Raw genomic sequence first — 22,392 nt, 5'->3', positions numbered from 1 at the left:
CTATATTTTAGTGTAAAGCATCATGCAATATTTTTTTTATTATTTACATTAAAATATAATCAAATTGATGTTTTAAATGTTATTTAACCACAGATTCATGCAATGATTTACAGTAAGTTACAGAAGTGATGTTTTTATTCTAACTTGCTTTGCTACTTTGCTCTGTACAACAGACATCAGCACAGCAAGCATTAATGGGAACCATTAACTCAAGTATGCAGGCCGTTCAGCAAGCCCAGTCTGACTTAACTGAGGTAGATAACTTGCCCCCGCTGGGGCAGGACATGGTGAGTCTAATTTCTGCCAATCTTCATTTCAATGATGATTGCAAGTTGCGCATCATCAGTCTTCGAACATTTCATTGTGTATCGGCTTTATTCAAACCGTGAACTTTTGCTGGGACTGCACTGATTGTTGCTAATGAGTGTGAGGGGGTTGGGGTTGCCTTCTCCTGCCCCACATCTGTCTTATGTGTCAGTCTCCCAGCAAGTGTCACTAGGATAGATAGCTTCTATAAAAACTTGGATATTCTCCAGCACAGGGCAGTCTTCTGCAAGTTCTTACCTCCGTCCTTAACCTGTTATCATCCCGAGTCACTGGACGGGTTCTGATCCGCAGATGGGAGCAGCTGTGCAGTGGGATTAGCAGTGGCCTTGTCGCTTGTAGCAGCATTCCAGCAGGTCTGTCCCCGGCAGGAGGTTAATGCTGTGACTCGAGGCTGAATTTGACCCAGTTGCATCAAAGCTTTGGATGGTGGATAGTTTGTAGATATTGTCCCATTCCACGCGACTATGCACCTGCCCCTCCCATCTCTTCACCTGATCCTCAAGAATAGTTATCCCCTTGGAATTGTACCCATTCGTTTAAGAGTTTTGATGCCATTTGCCTCAGTCTTTGCACGTGATTCTGAAGATCCTGTGCTAGTTATTAGTGACTATCATATTTTTGGGCCTTAGACTGGAGGACACAGGCAGTGAAACACAAATACTGGTGCAAGCCTCAAGTCTGAAAGATGCACTTGGGAAGTTTACTGAGAGTTCCTAATGTGTAAAGTTCTGTGAGTCGAGGGGGATGGTCCTAGATGAAACCCTGCAGAGTGATAGTATGGGTCTTGTTTCACTCAGCTATAGCCGACCCACCAGGAAGCTGCTGTGAGTAAATTTAACAAATCTCAGTCAGAGAGATTAACTCTTACCTTACTCTTGCCTTGGATTAATCTCATGTGGACCTGGGGGTTTGTCCATCTGTAGGTCTGGTGAAGTTTCAACTACCTCTCCTGTACTTGTGGAGACTTCCACCTGAATTTTACCTTGCCCTTTGCCAAATTAGTCAGTTTCTTTAATGAAGACTGATAAACATTATTTCAGGCATACATAGGCTCTCTGACTCCACACACAGATTGTTCCTGTTCTGAATGAGTTGTGAGGACTATCCAGGTAGGCTTCAGGTGGACAGACTGGATCAATGAATGGGTGAGTTGTCGCAGTGCTCAGGACCAATGAAACATCTGAGAGGACGTTAACGAGAAGAGTAATTAATGTGAAGCTTCCTGATGGCCCTAGAATCAGATGTGTATTACCGAATCATTCTTCATGTTCCTGTAGTTTGCAGTGACTGTGGGATGCCGGCCACCTGCATTCTACTCTTTAACGTTGATTCTGTTTCCTCAGGCATCCAAGGTGTGGGTTCAGAATAAGGTGGATGAGTCAAAACACGAGATTCACTCGCAGGTTGACGCCATCACTGCAGGCACAGCCTCAGTTGTCAATCTCACAGCTGGTGAGTGCTTGGTTCTTGTGACAACTCATCGAGAGCAATCTGCTAGTTTGCCCCAGTTCTCTTCGGCGTGCCTAGAAATGAATCTTAACTCAACTCTGGCGGTCAGTGAAGCGGCTGCCTGGAGCTTCCCACCCCTCGTGATGTAACGGCATCTGCAATTGTGCAGCCAGGACCAGGTTCCTGGCATGTCAGGTCCACATCAAGTGTTCACTCACACTAAACCTGTATTTCTGTTGCCCCATATTTTCATCAATACCCCCAATTTTACCATTCACCTACAAACGTTGTACATAGTTGGGACTTCTATGCACTGATTAAGGAAACTTTTCTGAACAAACACATTTGACAAGCTCTTCCCTTTTACAGAATGGGAGACCCTGTCAATATGTGAAAAGTTATCTACTATCCCAACTTTGCAACAGCCTGTGAACTCTCTAAAATGTGCTCCTCCTAATCCTGCAGACTATTGGGTGGTCTATAATATAATCCCATTAACATAGTCATACATTTCTTATTCCTCATTACTACCCATAAAGCCTCACTAGACAAACTCCCCAATCTGTCCTAACTGATTTTCCCTAACTCGTAATGCCACCCCTTTGCCCTTAATCCCTCTCACTCTATCACCTCTAAAACAATGAAACCCTGGAACACTGAGCTGCCAGTCCTGCCCCTCCTGCAACCAAGTCTCACTAATGACTATAATATCATAATTCCATGTGCCCTAAGCTTATTCATCTTTCTTGCAATACTCCTCATACATAACTCAGTACATTAGTCTGACCATGGTCAGACTTTCAGTTCCTGACTTTGTAGGTTTAACAGTGTCATTCCCCACAACTGCTCCCCTATCTGTTCTGGTGCTCTGGTTCCAAACCCCTTGTAACTCTAGTCTGAACCCCCCCCCCCAACCTTCTGTGCAACACTAGCAAACCTTCCTGCAAGGAAAGGATGTTCCAGTTCAGGTACAAACTGCCCCTTCTATGCAGTTCCCACTTTTCCTGGAAGGGAACCCATTGTTCCAAAAATCTGAAGACATCCTTCCTGCACCATCTCCTTCGCCACATTAAACTAGCCTCACCAGCACGTGGCGTGGGTAGCAGTCCTGCGGTCACAACCCTGGTGGTCTTGTCCTTTAGCTCAGCACCTAACGGCCTAAAAGCACTTTGCAGACCTCACCCCCCCCCCAACCATGACATTGGTAGCAACTGGACCATGACCTCCCGCTTAAGAATACCCTGGACTTGATTGGAGGTGTATCTGATCACAGCATCCAGGAAGCAGCGTACCATCCACAGAATCTCCTTTCTGTTCCCCTAACCAATGAATCCCCTGTCGTTACAGCTCACCTCTTCCCCCCCCCCCCCCCACTTCACTTCTGAGTCACAGACTTGGTGGCCAGATACCTGATCGCTGTGGGTTTCCTCTGCTCGATCAATCACCCCAACTGTATTCAGCGAGCAGTATCCAGAGTGGAGTATCTACTGTTGAGTGGAATAGCACTGACTGCCTGTCCCCTTCCCCCTCCTGACGGTCACCCAGTTACCTGCGTCCTGAACCTCGTCCAATACGTGAGAAAAAAAGATCGTGCAAACAATGAAAATGGAGGAAAATAATAAAGAGAATGTGAACCGCAGAGTCCCGGAAAACGAGTCCACGGCCACAGAAACAGTGCATGCTTTCTGACTCCGTACGTAGATCGTTCCCGTTCCGGATGGATTGTGAGGAATATGCAGAGAGGCTCCGGGGGGAATACGGACAGGATCAGTGAATGGATGGGAATGTGGTAGATGGAATATAGTGTGGAAAAATGGGGTCATCCACCCAGCGAGAGATAACAGAAAAGTGGAGGACTTTTTAAATGTTCAGCAATTGAAAAAGGTGGGTGTCCCGAGGAGGTTGGGCATGTGTGGGGAAAAATCAGTTGTGAATATACAGCAGTCAGGTAGGCAAATGATGCATGAGCTGACATTTGAAGAAGACATGTGAAAACTGAGGAAGGCTGTTTTACTGCAACTTTATTGGCTTCTTGCAAGACCTATCTGGAATTTTATAAATGTCTGACTTCCCACCTATAGTTGAAAAAATTTGGCCTATTGATACTTCAGATAGAAGGATGTGTTCTGGGGAGACAGTAAACAGTCTGGGCATCTACTCTGGAGTTTATGTGAATGAAAGGAGATCCTGGCACAACATGCAAAGGTCTTTTAGGGCTTGACAGGGGCAGTGTAGGTATGAAGTTTCCTCTGGCTTGACAGTTCAGAACCAGGGCCTGGGTTCCAAAACAAACATTCATCTGTTCAGGCCAGGCAGCATCTACAGGGAGAAGCAGTGTCAACGTTTCGGGCCAAGACCCTTCGTCAGGACTAACCGAAAGGAAAGATAGTAAGAGATTTGAAAGTAGTGGGGGGAGGGGGAAATGCGAAATGATAGGAGAAGACCGGAGGGGGTGGGGTGAAGTTAAGAGCTGGAAAGGTGATTGGTTAAAGTGATACAGAGCTGGAGAAGGGAAAGGATCATGGGACGGGAGGCCTCAGGAGAAAGAATGGAGCAAGGGGGAAGCACCAGAGGGAGATGGAGAACAGGCAAACAACTAAATATCTCAGGGATGGGGTAAGAAGGGGAGGGGGGCATTAACGGAAGTTAGAGAAGTCAATGTTCATGCCATCAGGTTGGAGGCTACCCAGCCGGTATATAAGGTGTTGTTCCTCCAACCTGAGTTTGGATTCATTTTGACAGTAGAGGAGGCCATGGACAGACATATCAGAATGGGAATGGGACGTGGAATTAAAATGTGTGGCCACTGAGAGATCCTGCTTTCTCTGGCGGACCGAGCGTAAGTGTTCAGTGAAACAGTCTCCCAGTCTGCATTGAGTCTCACCAATATATAAAAGGCCACACAGGGAGCACCGGATGCAGTATACCACACCAGCCGACTCACATGTGAAGTGTCGCCTCACCTGGAAGGACTGTCTGGGGCCCTGAATGGTGATGAGGGAGGAAGTGTAAGGGCAGGTGTAGCACTTGTTCCGCTTACAAGGATAAGTGCCAGGAGGGAGATCGGTGGGAAGGGATGGGGGGGGACGAATGGACAAGGGAGTTGCATAGGGAGCGATCCCTGTGGAAAGCAGAAAGAGGGGGGAGGGAAAGATGTGCTTGGTAGTGGCGGAAGTTGGAGGTGGCGGAAGTTATGGAGAATTATACTTTGGACCTGGAGGCTGGTGGGGTGGTAGGTGAGGACAAGGGGAACCCTATCCTCAGTGGGGTGGCGGGCAGATGGGATGAGGGCAGATGTGCAGGAAATGGGAGAGATGCGTTTAAGAGCAGAGTTGATGGTCGAAGAAGGGAAGCCCCTTTGTTTAAAAAGGGAAGACATCTCCTTCGTCCTGGAATGAAAAGCCTCATCCTGAGAGCAGATGCAGCGGAGACGGAGGAATTGTGAGAAGGGAATAGCATGTTTGCAAGAGACAGGGTGGGAAGAGGAATAGTCCAGGTAGCTGTGAGAGTCTGTAGGCTTATAGTAGATATCAGTAGATAAGCCGTCTCCAGAGATGGAGACAGAAAGATCATGAAAGGGGAGGGAGGTGTCGGAAATGGACCAGGTAAATTTGAGGGCAGGGTGAAAGTTAGAGGCAAATTTAATGAAGTCAGCGAGCTCAGCACGCGTGCAGGAGGCAGCGCTAATGCAGTCATCGATGTAGCGAAGGAAAAGAGGGGGATGGATACCGCTATAGCCTTGGAACATGGACTGTTCCACAAAGCCAACAAAAAGGCAGGCATAACTGGGACCCATACGGGTGCCCATGGCTACACCTTTGGTTTGGAGGAAGTGGGAGGAGCCAAAGGAGAAATTATTGAGAGTAAGAACTCATTCCGCTAGACGGAGGAGAGTGGTGGTAGAGGGGAATTGGTTAGGTCTGGAATCCAAAAAGAAGCGAAGAGCTTCGAGACCATCTCGATGGGGGATGGAGGTATGTAGGGACTGGACATCCATTGTGAAAATAAGGCGGTGGGGGCCAGGGAACTTAAAATCATTGAAAAAATTCAAAGCATGAGAAGTGTCTTGAACATAGGTGGGAAGAGATTGAACAAGGGGGGATAAGACAGCGTCAAGATATGCAGAAATGAGTTCAGTGGGGCAGGAGCAAGCTGAGACAATGGGTCTACCTGGACAGGCAGGTTTGTGGATCTTGGTTTATTTGGAACACAGCAGGCCAGGCAGCATCTATAGGAGAAGCACTGTCGACGTTCCACCAGCATTTTGTATGTGTTGTTGTTTGAATTTCCAGCATCTGCAGATTTCCTCATATTTGTCTGTTCAGGTTTGATATGATCATAGACTAATACAGCCTGGACTTTGCACCAACTGGTCCATGCCAACACCGCATCCTCTGCATTCAGCCAATAACCCTCCAAGCTCCTCCCCTCCATGTATCTGCCCAAATGCCTCTTGTATGTTGTAATTGCATCAGCCTCAACCACTCGCTCTGGTAGCTCATTCCTGGTACTCATTCCCCGCGGTAAAGAAGTTACCTATCAGTCTTTCTTAAATCTCTCCCCTCTTGCAACTTCAACATAACATCCCATCTCCTGTACTCAGTACTTTGATTTTATGAAAGCCGCTGTGCCAAAAACTTTCTTAACAACCCTCTCTGCCTGTGAAACCACTTTCAATGAATTACGGACCTGTCCCAGATCCCTTTGTTCTACTGCATTGCTCGGCGCCTTACCGTTCAACCGTATAAAACCTACCCAGGAAATTAGATGGCCCATGAGCCTGACATCAATAGTGGGAAAGTTATTGGAAGGTATTCTAAAGAACACGATAAATAAGTATTTGGATAGACGTGGGCTGATTAAGGATAGTCAGCATGGCTTCATCTGTTTTGGCTCCATTCTGATCTTCTAGAGGACCAATTTCGTCCCTTGCAATCCTTTTGCTCTTAACATATCTGCAGAATCCCTTGGGATTCTCCTTCTCCTTGTCTGCGGGGGCAACCTCCTGCCTTCCTTTAGCCCTCCGGATTTCTTTCCTTTCGTTTCGTATACTCCATAAACACCTCATTTGTTTCCCTGACAATACCTGCAATGTACCTCATTTTCTTGTTAACCAGGGCCTCAGCATCTCTTAAGAACTAAGGTTCCCTACACCTGTTATCTTTAGCTGTTATTCTGACAGGCACATACAAGCTTTGTACTGTCAAAAACAAAAAACACAAAATGCTGGCAGAACTCAGTAGGCCAGACAGCATCTATGGGAGGAGCTAGTGACGACGAAACAGAAAGATCTAGAAAGGGGAGGGAGCTATCGGAAATAGACCAGGTGAATTTGAGGGCGGGGTGAAAGTTGGAGGCGAAGTTAATGAAGTTGACGAGCTCAGCATGTGTGCAGGAAGCAGCGCCGATGCAGTCGTCGATATAACGTAAGAAAAGAGGAGGACAGATGCCGGTGTAGGCTTGGAACACAGATTGCTCCACATGGCCAACAAAAAGGCAGGCATAGCTAGGACCCATGCGGGTGCCCACGGCTACAGCTTTAGCCATCACTACCTCCTCCCATAGATGCTGTCTGGCCTGCTGAGTTCTGCCAGCATTTTGTGTTTTTTGCTTTTTATTTATTTCCAGCATCTGCAGATTCACTCATGCCGCCTTTGTACTGTCAAAATTTCACTTTTGAAGGCCTCCCACTTACCAAGTACACCTTTGCCAGAAAACAGCCCGTCCCAATCCACACTTGCCAGATCATCCCTGATACCATCAAAATTGGCCTTTGTTCAATTTAGAATCTCAGCCCGCAAACCAGACTTATCTACATGCATAATTTCTTTCAAACTAATGACATTGTGGTCTCACTTAGCTCACCTGTCCTGGTTCCTGCCTAATAGCGGATCGTTTTGTATATTTACTTTGAAATTAATTGCATTGAGATCACTAGATGCAAAGTGTTCCCCTGCACAGACTTCTGTCACCCACCCTGTCTCATTCCTCAATAACAGATCAAGTACTGATTAAAGAAATTTTCCTGACCACATTTGAGAAACTCTATCCCATCTAGTCCTTTTACAGTCAATGAGTGGGAAGTTAAAATCACCTGCTATAATAACTTTATTTTTCTTATCTGGGATGTCTCTACAAATTTGTCCCTCTAAATCCCTCGGACTGTAATATAGTCCCATTACCGTGGTCATATCATTCTGATGTCCCTTCAGGAGATCCTGCGGACACAGATTACACTGCTGTCGGCTGTGCCATCACGACCATTTCCTCCAATCTCACTGAAATGTCCAAGGGAGTGAAGATGCTGGCTGCCCTGATGGATGATGATGTTGGGAGTGGTCAGGATCTTCTGCGAGCAGCGAGAACATTGGCTGGTGCCGTGTCTGATCTGCTCAAGGCAGTCGAGCCTTCGTCAGGAGAGGTGAGCTGTGCAAATGGTCCAGGAGTGAATGTAACAAGGGCAGTCCCAAAGTTAGTGTGGTGATGAGCGGGGGTTTGTGTTTGGTGTGGGTGTGGGAATGTGTTGTAGCATGTCCTTCAAACACTCAGTTCACTGACCAGCCCACAGTGTTCTTTCTGTTTTCATCAAGTGCAGGGGAAGGAAGTTCTTGAATTGAGGAAAGCAGAGATAAGGCAGTACAAGGTCTGGTACTGCAGGACAAAGGCAGTGATTTTAGGGCTTGAAAACAAAAAGGACTCAATAGCTTCTATGGCAACAGCTGAATATCAGAATCTTGTGAGGGAGAATGGGAAACATGCCAAAGATTGACTGAAAAATAATAGCTGAACAGTATGTGCCAATGTACAGAAAGTTATACGCTAATGCTGCACTTTTTCGAATGAGCAGCCAAATGTATTTTACAATTATTAACATGCTCAAAGCAAATTTAAACATAAATACCAAGGTAAAATATATAAAATTGGCTATATCTTTGGTGTGTGAACTATCCACCTGTTGTGAAAGGTTAAACAGGTCATCCAACTTGCCAGAGTTTGCACAGTTGCTGAGCCACCCTCTCTCTGCTTTCCCCACACATTGTAATCTCCCACACTACGCCCAGTTTCTTCTCACTCCCACATCCTCTAATATCCCACCGTCGTAACTCTCCTTAACACTTCTCATGTTGCATTCTCCTTAACACTTCGCTGTTCAGCTGTCTAATAAAATTATTGATAGATTGGTTTAAATGTGTTGTGGTCAGAGAATTAAATGAAATGTGAAGACATACTTCATTTTTGTGATTTTGGAGTCTTAGAGCAATGCGGCATGTATACAGGCCCTTCCATTCCGTGCCTACCTGCTGCCCACACAGCCAGTCTCAATTTCCACAATCATCCCACGTCCTTCTAAGGCCCTGCCCCTCCGTGGATCCATCCAGCTGCTTCTTAAATGATAACACTATACCTGTCTCAACCTCTTCCTCTGGCAGCTCATTCCATTTATTCACAACCGTTAGTGTGGAAAAATTTGCCCCTCAGTTCTCTTTTTTAAACTTGCCCCTCTCACCCCAAATCTATCACCCTAGGTTTGTACTGTCCTATACTTGGAAAAAGATAGTCACTATCCAGCTTGTCTGTGCCTGTCATCATTTTAAACACTTCCTTATGATTCCCCCCCCCCCCCCCCACCGATTCTCCGATGTTCTATTGAATAACGATCTAGCCTGGTCAACTTCTCCCTGTAACCCAGGCCCTCTAGTCCTGGCAACATCGACAGAAGTGTCTTCAAAGTTCAAAGTAAATTTATTGTCACCACATATACAACCCTGCGATTCACTTCCTTACAGGCATATTCAATAAATCCACAATATGGTATTGTAACCGTAATAGAATCACTGAAAGACAGCGCCAGCCAATGTTGTTCAACCAACGTGCAAAATACAACAAATTGAGCAACTGCATAAAGAAAGAAATAACAATCAATCAATAAATAAAAATCAATCAATAAATAAATAAACAAACAAACAAGCAAACAAGCAGTAAATACTGAGAGCATGAGATGAAGAGTCCTTGAAAGAGAATCCGTTGGTTGTGAGAACATTTCAATGATGGGGCAAGTGAATTTGAGTCAAGTTATCCCCTTTGTTTGAAGATCCTAATGGCTGAGGGGTAACATCTTCCTGAACCTGATAGTGTGGCTCCAAAAGCTCCTGCACCACTTTCTCGATGGCAGCAGTGAGAAGAGAGGAGAATTGGGTGGTGGGAGTCCCTAATGGTGGATGTTGCTTTCCTGCGACAATGCTCCATGTTTATGTGCTCAGTGATGGGAAGGGCTTTATCCCTGATGTACTGGGCCAAATCCACTACCTATTGTAGGATTTTCCATTCAAAGGCTTTGGTGTTACCATACTAGGCTGTGATGCAGCCAGTCAATATACTCTCCACTACACATCTATAGAAGTTTGTCAAAGTGTTAAATGCCACGATGAATCTCCGCAGACTCCTAAGGAGAAGAGGCGCTGCTGTGCTTTCTTCGCAATTGCCCTTACAAGATAGGCCCAGGCAGAACCGCTGAAATAGTAACACCCAGGAATCTAAAGTTTTTTACCCTCTCCACCTCATGGACCTTTGCTTTCCCTCTCCTGGTCTATAATCAGTTTCTTGGTTTTATTGACATTGAATGAGAGGTTGTTGTTCGAACACCACTCAGCCAAGTTTTCAGTCTCCCTCCTGTATGCTGATTCATCACCACCTCTGATTCAGCCCACAACTGCCGTGTCATTAGCAAACTTGCATATGGTGTTGGAGCTGTACTTAGCCACACAGTGTAAAGCGAGTAGAGCAGGGGACCAAGCACCCGTGCTGATGGAGATCCTGGGGGAGATGTTGTTGCCAATCCGAACTGATTGGGGTCTACAAGTGAGGAAATCCAGAATCCAGTTGCACAAGGAGGTATTCAGGCCAAGGTCCTGGAGATTATTGATTTTGAAGGGGTGATGGTATAGAATACTGAGCTGTAGTCCGGGTGCGGGTCAATAGAACTGGTAGTTTAAATGGCGCAGCACATACTGGATGGGCCAAAGTGCCTGTTCTGTGCTGTATGTTTGTTTGACTCTATAATAGTTAATATTTCAGTTGTTTACTCTGTCTCCATTCTATGGGCTAATCTGGTAAATGGGTTTATTATTGTCATATGCACAGCAAAATCCTTAATTTTAAATACTATTTATGATACATTTCATCATATTTGTATCTCCACGTAGGACAAAGGAAAAACAATAATGAATGCAGTGTTATTGTTACAGAGGAAGGGTGTAAACAGGAGATTGGGACTGTGAGGGGAAGTGGATCAGCCATGATGAAATGGCAGAACAGACTAGATGGGAGGAATGGCCTAATTCTGCTTCTATATCTTATGGTCTTAAAATGCAGTGCAGACAGACAATAAAGTCCTTGATCATGATGGTGTACATGGTGAGATCGAAATCTATTTGGTAATACAAGGGAACAATTTATTAGTGATATAGTGTCCTTGAACCTGGTGGAACATGCTCCCAGGCTTTTGTATCTTGTGCCTGATGATAAGGGAAAGAAGAAGGAATGTTCAGGTTAGGTAGGGCCTTTGGTTATGCCGGCTGTTTTACCGAAGCAGCCAGAAGTGCGGACGGTGTCCATGGGGGGGGGGGAGGCTGGCCTCTGACGTACTGAGTGAGCTGTGTTCCACTGGGGGGGAGGCTGGCCTCTGACGTACTGAGTGAGCTGTGTTCCACTGGGGGGGGGGGGGGGAGGCTGGCCTCTGATGTACTGAGTGAGCTGTGTTCCACTGGGGGGGAGGCTGGCCTCTGATGTACTGAGTGAGCTGTGTTCCACTGGGGTGGGGGGGGGAGGCTGGCCTCTGACGTACTGAGTGAGCTGTGTTCCACTGGGGGGGGGGGGAGGCTGGCCTCTGATGTACTGAGTGAGCTGTGTTCCACTGGGGGGGAGGCTGGCCTCTGATGTACTGAGTGAGCTGTGTTCCACTGGGGGGGGGGGGAGGCTGGCCTCTGATGTACTGAGTGAGCTGTGTTCCACTGGGGGGGAGGCTGGCCTCTGATGTACTGAGTGAGCTGTGTTCCACTGGGGGGGGAGGGAGGCTGGCCTCTGATGTACTGAGTGAGCTGTGTTCCACTGGGGGGGAGGCTGGCCTCTGATGTACTGAGTGAGCTGTGTTCCACTGGGGGGGGAGGGAGGCTGGCCTCTGATGTACTGAGTGAGCTGTGTTCCACTGGGGGGGAGGCTGGCCTCTGATGTACTGAGTGAGCTGTGTTCCACTGGGGTGGGGGGGGGAGGCTGGCCTCTGATGTACTGAGTGAGCTGTGTTCCACTGGGGGGGGGGGGGAGGCTGGCCTCTGACGTACTGAGTGAGCTGTGTTCCACTGGGGGGGGGGGAGGCTGGCCTCTGATGTACTGAGTGAGCTGTGTTCCACTGGGGGGGGGGGAGGCTGGCCTCTGATGTACTGAGTGAGCTGTGTTCCACTGGGGGGGAGGCTGGCCTCTGATGTACTGAGTGAGCTGTGTTCCACTGGGGGGGAGGCTGGCCTCTGATGTACTGAGTGAGCTGTGTTCCACTGGGGGGGGGGGGGGGAGGCTGGCCTCTGATGTACTGAGTGAGCTGTGTTCCACTGGGGGGGGGGCTGGCCTCTGATGTACTGAGTGAGCTGTGTTCCACTGGGGGGGAGGCTGGCCTCTGATGTACTGAGTGAGCTGTGTTCCACTGGGGGGGGGGGGGGAGGCTGGCCTCTGATGTACTGAGTGAGCTGTGTTCCACTGGGGGGGGGGGGGGGAGGCTGGCCTCTGATGTACTGAGTGAGCTGTGTTCCACTGGGGTGGGGGGGGGAGGCTGGCCTCTGATGTACTGAGTGAGCTGTGTTCCACTGGGGTGGGGGGGGGAGGCTGGCCTCTGATGTACTGAGTGAGCTGTGTTCCACTGGGGGGGGGGCTGGCCTCTGATGTACTGAGTGAGCTGTGTTCCACTGGGGGGGAGGCTGGCCTCTGACGTACTGAGTGAGCTGTGTTCCACTGGGGGGGGGGGAGGCTGGCCTCTGATGTACTGAGTGAGCTGTGTTCCACTGGGGGGGGGGGGAGGCTGGCCTCTGATGTACTGAGTGAGCTGTGTTCCACTGGGGGGGAGGCTGGCCTCTGATGTACTGAGTGAGCTGTGTTCCACTGGGGGGGGGGGAGGCTGGCCTCTGATGTACTGAGTGAGCTGTGTTCCACTGGGGGGGGGGGGGGAGGCTGGCCTCTGATGTACTGAGTGAGCTGTGTTCCACTGAGGGGGAGGCTGGCCTCTGATGTACTGAGTGAGCTGTGTTCCACTGGGGGGGAGGCTGGCCTCTGATGTACTGAGTGAGCTGTGTTCCACTGGGGTGGGGGGGGGAGGCTGGCCTCTGATGTACTGAGTGAGCTGTGTTCCACTGGGGGGGAGGCTGGCCTCTGATGTACTGAGTGAGCTGTGTTCCGCAATCTCACACAGAGCAGTTGCCGAACCAAGCCATGAAGCATCTCTCTATGATGCAATCTACGGCGCATCGATAAAGATTGGTGAGGGTTCACTGAGCCATGCTGAATTTATTTAGCCTGCTAAGGAAGTAGAGGCATTTGAGTGCTTTCTGGGCCTTGGCTTGTGGTGATGCTCACTCCTAGGAGCGTGAACCCTCAACATCTGAACTCAGCATCTGGATGAATGCAGAAGCATGTGTCCTGCACAGACCCTGCCTCTCCTTGAATTCAGGAACCACCACACCACTAAGCTGTGTCTGTGTCCTTCCTGCACTCGGACTCCTTGCTATTTGGGAGTCTGTGCACCATGGCCGTATCGGCAAGCCTGTAGACAGATCTGGAGCAGAACCTGACCGTACAGTCGTGAGTGCATGAGGGGTAAAGTAGGGGTCTGAGATTGCCGTTTTGTGGGACATTGCTGCTGGAGAATAATCGTGACTCAAGTGTTGCTCCCTATTGATTGCAGTTTCTTGGTCAGGAAGTCAAGAATCCTGCTGCAAAGGGAGGTGGAGAGACCCACATCTAGGAGTTTGGTGATGAGTCCGCCTGGAAATGTAGGACTGAAGGCGGAGTTGTGGACAGTGAATATCCATTGATCGTGTGGATAGTCAGAGGCTTTTTCCCAGGTCTGAAATGCCTAACACGATAGGGCACAGGTTTAAGGTGCTTGGAAGTAGGTATAGAGAAGTCAGGAGTAAGTTTTTTACGCAGAGAGTGGCGAGTGCGTGGAATGGGCTGCTGGCGATGGTGGTGGAGGCAGATATGATAGGATCTTTTAAGAGACTCTTGGATAGCAACATGGAGCTTAGAAAAATAGAGGACTATAGGTAACCCCAGGTAATTTTGAAGGTAAGTACGTGTTTGGCACAGCATCGTGGGCCGAAGGGCCTGTATTGTGCTGTAGGTTTTCTATGTTTCTAAATAGTAGTCTGATTATATGTGTCTTTATTATCCACATGCTCCTGATATTAGTGTAGGGCCACAGAGATGGCCTTCCGCACCTGTGTTGGCTGTAAGTCAGCACCAGAGTGAGTTTCATTATCACTGACATATGCAGTGAAACTTCTTGTTTCGCAGCAGCAGTACAACCCAAGACAAAAATTACTTCAAGAAACAAAAGTAAACAAACAGTGCAGAAGGCGAATATCGAGATGGTTTTCGTGGGTCCAGGGACCGTTCAGGAATGTGATGGCAGAGGGGAAGAAATTATTCTCTTAAAACTTCGAGGTTGCCTGGGAGGCTTGTGTTGATGTGTGCCTCAACTAGCCTCTTGAAGCACTTAGTGATGGTGCATGTTCATGGTGGCAGTCGTTACCTTAACTCCTGTACTGTCGAGACAGTAGAATTGATAACTCCCTGCCCCATTTCGACCTGACCACGGAGACTCCCTGTGCATTCTTGCAAACAGATCCTTTCTTCTTGCCCAGTAATGTACACCAGCACCCTCTTGTTCACATAGGACAGGAGACCTTTGCTGACTAGCTGTGTATTTTTTTCCCTCAGCCCCGGCAGACTGTCCTGACGGCAGCTGGGAGCATCGGGCAGGCGAGCGGCGACCTCCTCCGACACATCGGAGAGAGTGAAACGGATGAACGGTTTCAGGTAGGGTGAGACGGTGTTCATATTCAGCTAATATATGATGTGACTTTCTGCATTCAGCATCTGTTCTCAGAAGCCTGGATGGTCTCTTAAACTCTTTCTACTGTTCTTTAAAAATCGTTGGTGTAAAGATTGCTGAAAATCCCAAATGTTACTGCAGTGCCATAACGTGGGAGTGGGGACATTGTTAATACTGCACGAAACTTTCCACCGGCATTGATCCTCACTATTATTACTCTGCAACTAAGTTGCCTTACTTCTATTTATCAGTAATTAGTTGTTGTTAATACTGAACATTATTACCTAGTAACCGGTTAGGATTTCTACCCAGCAAAGTGTCTGTTTTCAACCTTTTACTGTTCCATTGCGCGTCATGACACCACGGTGTTGACTGTACTTCATTTTCATTTTCGTTTCCGTTTCGTGTGGCACAGCTGAAGTGTGGTTCTTACTTGCCCCTTCACTTTGGAGGGTTTAAGAAACTGCTGTATTGTGAGGGGACCCATGTTTTTCTTCGGTAGGATGTTCTGATGAACCTGGCCAAGGCTGTGGCGAATGCAGCCGCTATGTTGGTGCTGAAGGCGAAGAACGTTGCCCAGGTGGCTGAGGACACAATCCTGCAGAACCGGGTGATCGCTGCTGCCACGCAGTGCGCCCTATCCACCTCACAACTCGTCGCCTGTGCCAAGGTAAGGGACGGGCAAAACTGGTCTCAGGGGCAGAGAGCACCAGAATTAAACTGCTTTCAGAAGAAGATATATGACACAATGACATCACCTGCAATTTGTAGTTCAAAGTAAATTTATTATCAAAGTACGTGTACGTCTCTACACACAACCCTGAGATTCAGTTTCTTGTGGGTATTCACAGTAAATACAAGAATCACAATAGAATCTGTGAAAGACTGCACACACCAGGACGGACGAACACCGGCGTGCAAAAGACACAACTGTGTCATTACAAAAAGAAAAAAAAAGTAATATTAAATAAATAAGCAATAGCTATCAAGATCATGAGATGAAGAGTCTGGAGCAACAAAGAGGCACAGGCACACACAGTCACACACAGTCACACACAGGCACACACAGTCACACACAGTCACACACACCAACAGGCACACAGACACACACACCAACAGGCACACAGACACACACACCAACAGGCACACAGACACACACACCAACAGACACACAGTCACACGCGGGCACACAGACGCACACACCAACAGACACACAGTCACACAGACACACACACCAACAGACACACAGTCACACACACCAACAGACACACAGTCACACGCGGGCACACAGACGCACACACCAACAGACACACAGTCACACAGACACACAGTCACACAGACACACACACCAACAGACACACACACCAACAGACACACAGTCACACACATCAACAGGCACACAGACACACGCGGGCACACAGACACACAGACACACACACCAACAGACACACAGGCACACAGAGACACACACCAACAGACACACAATCACACACATCAACAGGCACACAGTCACACGCGGGCACACAGACACACACACCAACAGACACACAGTCACACAGACACACACACCAACAGACACACAGACACACACACCAACAGACACACAGTCACACACATCAACAGGCACACAGACACACGCGGGCACACAGACGCACACACCAACAGACACACAGTCACACAGACACACACACCAACAGGCACACAGACACACACACCAACAGGCACGCAGACACACACACCAACAGGCACAGGCACACAGACACACGCGGGCACACAGACGCACACACCAACAGACACACAGTCACACAGACACACACACCAACAGGCACACAGACACACACACCAACAGACACACAGTCACACACACCAACAGACACACAGTCACACACACCAACAGGCACAGGCACACAGAGACACACAGTCACACACGCGGGCACACAGACGCACACACCAACAGACACACAGTCACACAGACACACACACCAACAGGCACACAGACACACACACCAACAGGCACGCAGACACACACACCAACAGGCACAGGCACACAGACACACACAGACACAGACACACACAGTCACACACGCGGGCACACAGACGCACACACCAACAGGCACACAGTCACACAGACACACACGCCAACAGGCACGCAGACACACACACCAACAGGCACACCGACACACACTCCAACAGGCACACCGACACACACTCCAACAGGCACACAGTCACACACACCAACAGGCACAGGCACGCAGACACACACACCAACGGGCACACAATCACACACACCAACAGGCACAGGCGCTCAGACACAAACACCAACAGGCACGCAGACACACACACCAACAGGCACGCAGACACACACACCAACAGGCACACCGACACACACTCCAACAGGCACACCGACACACATTCCAACAGGCACACAGTCACACACACCAACAGGCACAGGCACGCAGACACACACACCAACGGGCACACAATCACACACACCAACAGGCACAGGCGCTCAGACACAAACACCAACAGGCACGCAGACACACACACCAACAGGCACGCAGACACGCACACCAACAGGCACACAGATACACACACCAACAGGCACGCAGACACACACACCAACAGGCACACAGTCACACACACCAACAGGCATGCAGACACATGCACAGGGACACAGACACACACACCAACAGGCACGCAGACACACACACCAACAGGCACACAGTCACACACACCAACAGGCACAGGCACACAAATACACACACCAACAGGCACAGGCACACAGACACACACACCAACAGGCACGCAGACACACACACCAACAGGCACGCAGACACACACACCAACAGGCACAGGCACGCAGACACACACACCAACAGGCACGCAGACACACACACCAACAGGCACAGGCACACAGACACACACACCAACAGGCACAGGCACTCAGACACAAACACCAACAGGCACACAGGCACACACACACCTACAGGCACAGGCACACAGACACACACACCAACAGGCACGCAGACACACACACCAACAGGCACAGGCACACAGATACACACACCAACAGGCAGACAGGCACAGGCACACAGACACACACACCAACAGGCACACAGGCACAGGCACACAGACACACACACCAACAGGCACGCAGACACACACACCAACAGGCACACAGTCACACGCACCAACAGGCACAGGCACTCAGACACAAACAGCAACAGGCACAGGCACTCAGACACAAACACCAACAGGCACGCAGACACACGCATCAACAGACATGCAGACACGCTCCATGCTGGAGGAATTCAGCAAGTCGGGCAGCATCAATGGAAGGAAATAAACAGTCAATAATTGGGGTCACATTTTCCTCCATAGGTGCTGCCTGATCTGCTGAAATTTCTATAGCATTTTGTGTGTGTTGCTTATTGTAGAGTTTAGACCTGACCAACTCCGACCTAGTCTGAATGGGTGTAGAGTTGGTGTCTCAGCAGGCTGTTGGAGTAAGTCCAGACCACCTCCTGGGGTCAATGACACAAGCTCTAACCATCCACAGATACCCTTGCTCATCAGACTGTCCTAGTGGTGGGAGCTTGCGGGAGATGGGCGGGTAGCCAGCAGTGGAGGACAGGGAGCTCGTCCGAGTCTGGTTGGGAAAATATTGCTCTGCCTCTGTGTGACTGAGTGTGACAGTGAGACAATGTCACAGTATTGTACCCCAGGACTAACGGCACACACACCAACAGACAATGTCACAGTATTGTACCCCAGGACTAACGGCACACACACCAACAGACAATGTCACAGTATTGTACCCCAGGACTAACGGCACACACACCAACAGACAATGTCACAGTATTGTACCCCAGGACTAACGGCACACACACCAACAGACAATGTCACAGTATTGTACCCCAGAACTAACGGCACACAATGTTAGTTTGCTCAGGGAGGCAGAAGCAGAGCCCTGGGACTAACCCTGTTCGAAGAGCCAACTGGTAGACCAAACAAACTCTCTCCCTCCTGTGTAGCCATTGACTCCAGATGACGTGCATTCTGAGTGTTCACGTTTGCGATCAGTTTGACGTCAACTTTGACCTGATGTGTCCTGCTGTAGGTGGTCAGCCCAACAATCAGCTCCCCCGTGTGTCAGGAGCAGCTGGTGGAGGCTGGGAAGCTGGTGGATCGCTCTGTCGAGGGCTGCGTCAAGGCCTGCCAGGCTGCGACTGACGACGGGGAGCTGCTGAAGCAAGTCAGTGCCGCTGCGAGTGTGGTCAGCCAGGCCCTCAACGATCTCCTCCAGCACGTCCGCCAGTATGCCAGCAGGGGCGAGCCCATTGGACGCTACGACCAGGCCACTGACACCATCATGACGGTTACCGAGAGCATCTTCAGCTCCATGGGTGATGCAGGTAAGCAGAGCAACTGAGGACGGAGTGCATGCTGTTTGATGGAAGTTTAATCCCTGGCTGGGGAGCGGGAGTCATGTTCAGGTTGAGTTCCTTTTGATGTTTGGAGAACATTCTGGTTCACAGATGTCCATGGTACTTTCTCAAAGTTCAACATAATTGTAGATTAGTTGACAGTTATTGACTTCAAAAAAAAAAAATCCTTTAACACAAGTGAAAGGCTTCATTGGAAAGACCCAACAGGTCAGTCAGCATCTGTGGGAATGAAATGATTCAATGACTTTGCATGAGAACTGAGACTTGAACATGAGTTTGTTGTCTCATTTCCTGGATATTGCCTGACCCGTTGGGTGTTTGCAGTAACTGGCCTTCTTCTTGTAAGCCTTGGCCCAAGTCTCCCCTGAGACCCATTGGAGGCACCGCCTGGTCACATGTGGCCCCCACTGGTCGTCTTCCAACCTGCCAAGATTGGAGAGTAGCACTTTCATTCCCAGCCCTCTCCCAGACTGACTAACGTTGGGCTGGCAGGAGGGAAAACTGAGGACCAGGTTGAAGGATGTGAGTGCAGTGGTCACTGAATACTGGGGTTTTTCAGATTAGCAGTCAGATGGTCTTTGTTTGTTTTTGTTCAATTAAACAGTACAAAATTTACCTGCTTGATGAAAGTCTACAGGGTTTTGGAGACGGGAGAGTCTGACCATCAGTCTTGTGCAGGCAGTGTACAGAAATCCACTGTGTCCTTTATTTAGCTCTAGTGAGGAGGTCTTCACAAAGTGATCTGTGTGTGGATGATGATTCAGACAGTACAGGATGACTAAACATGAATTTGAGGTCCCTTTCTGGGCCTGCTTTCGTAGAGATGGGCAGAAGGGGGCCACTCACTGCTGCTAGAAGAACTACCTCTTCCCAATTTCCCTCACTAGGTCCGTGGCCCTGACCCCGGGAGAGCATGTTCAGAGCCTGTGTGGTCATTGATCTATTTGGGTCCCCTTGATTGGCCACGAGTGAGCTGATGGGAAGATGACACTCACTTGCGGAGTGACACTGAGAAGGAGAAAAGACAAATGAACCGATGTTGTTGGGAAAGAATGGTGTGGCTTTAAACAAGCTGCCCGGGGCTGGTTAAGCTGTGGACGGTCGGGACTGTCTGAGGTGAGCTTGGGGCAATGCTTGGCCGTACGGTGGTAAATAACAGTGAAATGCCATTTGCGGTCCATAGGAGAGATGGTTCGTCAGGCCCGGGTTCTGGCCCAGGCGACATCCGACCTGGTGAATGCGATGAGATCTGACGCAGAGGCTGAGAGTGATGTGGATAACTCGAAGAAGCTGCTGGCCGCTGCCAAGCTCCTGGCTGATTCTACAGCGAGAATGGTGGAAGCAGCAAAGGTAATACACCCCTTGTTCGCAGGCCAGCCACGAGGCTGCGGCGACTCCCAGTTCAGTCGCCTGCATCCAGCCTTTCTGTAGTGCGACCCGCAGCTTTCAAACTGCAGTGCGGGTTTACGGCCTTGGTTGTGAAAACATTGCCAGCCCTGCTGTCTCGGGGAACGAATGTCAGATTATTGTCAATGAGGGGTCGATGGTCGGTGTGGATTGGTGTGATGAAGGGCCAGTTTTGGTGCTGTATCTCTCCAAGACTGTAATGTCAGCCTGCCCAGTGATGTTAATCATTTAGTGTCCTGACATGGCCATGAATGACTGAGCATCATTTCTTGCGATATTTCTCTGTAGTTTGGCCCCACGCTAACTGCAGTCAGTGCTGGGTCTGCTGGGAGACTGTTCTCTGGTGTAAAGTTATTAAGATTTTTTTATCCTTGCTGATAGTGATGTGCAACCCTTAATGCAGACAAGATGGCCCTTGAAATTAAACACAAGAGCATGTCAGGCCAGCAAGTAACCGGTTCCAAGGTTTGTTGAGCACAGTTGTCCTGGGTTCGTATCTGGGTCATGTGTTTACCTTCCAAGACTAGCTCTTACACATTTGGTGAATGTTTTAATGTATAGGCTGGCATCAGAAAGCAGCAGATTAATTTTAAACACGAGAAATTCGGCAGAGATGGAAATCCAAAGTAACACACTCCAAAAGCTGGAGGGACTCTGCAGGTCAGGCAGCATCTGTGGAAGTGAATAAACAGACGACTTTTTGGGCCGAGGCCCTTCTTCAGCCAAAAACGTCAACCGTATACTCATCTCCATAGGTGCTGCCCGACCTGCTGAATTCTTCCAGCATCTTGTGTGTGTTGCAATACCGGCGGGTTGATCTGATCCATCGGCTGACATTGAGGGAGGGGGCCTGCTGCCTCAAAAACACCCTGGGCCACGTGTAACTGCTGCTCCACAACTGGCTACTAAATGCTGCTTGACAGCGCCAACCTCCAAAACTGATCAAACAGTTGCCTGGTCGAATTAGTCTCTACGGTGTAGAGAAAATGGTTTCTAGCTCCTCTCTGTCAAACTTTGCAAGGTGTTAAAAACATTTACTGCAATTAATGCTGCTTAAGAGCTGTCATTGCTCATTTGGTATAGAACGTGCTGAATGCAATTGATTAAATAATAAATGGGACGACCGGGGGACCAGCTGTGGATGTGCGGCATCGTCACCCTCTCGGTCCATCTACGGTAGTGGTCACCAACCTCTTTAAGCCCAAGATCCCCTACCTCGGCCTTAGTGAAAGGCGAGATCGACCCCAGATCGATTAGTTACACACATGCACAACGGGGCAGAAACCCCGCAACCCAGAAGCAGAAATAATGTATGAACACCGGGGTACCCGCCCTTATTTGCACCGCGGACTGGCTGACCGAGGGGGGGTGGCGGGGAGGTGTTAAACACGACCAGAATACAGCAGTACTCGAAGCAGGTTCCTTGTGTCCAGTCTATTCCGCCATTTAGTTTTCACTGCTCTCAGCACTTAGCCGCTGTCCCGCTTGCTCACGTTTTTTCCGCTGAAAAAACTCAACGGGTTTGTCTCTAAGTGCGGGGTGCTTGGACTTAAGGTGCCGAAGCAGTTTTGAGTGCTTCATTGCCTCATTAGACAGCCTCCCGGCCTGGACTCCAGCCGCCCGCCCGCCACCAGACCCCTTGGCCAGGTGTGACTGGTCGTGGGT

General features: G+C 49.2%; 1 protein-coding gene across 5 annotated transcripts in view; it reads left to right on the top strand.

Moving 5' to 3' along the window:
• The window catches only part of tln2b (talin 2b), a 352,925-nt gene that overhangs the window by 163,039 nt on the left and 167,494 nt on the right, over positions 1-22,392 (top strand). For all 5 annotated transcript variants that reach the window (XM_059945979.1, XM_059945982.1, XM_059945978.1 and 2 more), the window contains exons 15-21: positions 174-287; positions 1,671-1,779; positions 7,989-8,197; positions 14,758-14,856; positions 15,375-15,542; positions 18,993-19,287; positions 20,504-20,670. In XM_059945979.1, the coding sequence (XP_059801962.1) occupies positions 174-287; positions 1,671-1,779; positions 7,989-8,197; positions 14,758-14,856; positions 15,375-15,542; positions 18,993-19,287; positions 20,504-20,670 (1,161 nt within the window). The remainder of the gene's footprint in view (positions 1-173; positions 288-1,670; positions 1,780-7,988; positions 8,198-14,757; positions 14,857-15,374; positions 15,543-18,992; positions 19,288-20,503; positions 20,671-22,392) is intronic.

Source organism: Hypanus sabinus, chromosome 21 (genome assembly GCF_030144855.1).
Source record: "Hypanus sabinus isolate sHypSab1 chromosome 21, sHypSab1.hap1, whole genome shotgun sequence".
NCBI lineage: Eukaryota > Metazoa > Chordata > Chondrichthyes > Myliobatiformes > Dasyatidae > Hypanus > Hypanus sabinus.
The sequence above is the reverse complement of the archived record's forward strand: the minus strand, read 5'-3'. Positions and strand labels throughout refer to the sequence as shown.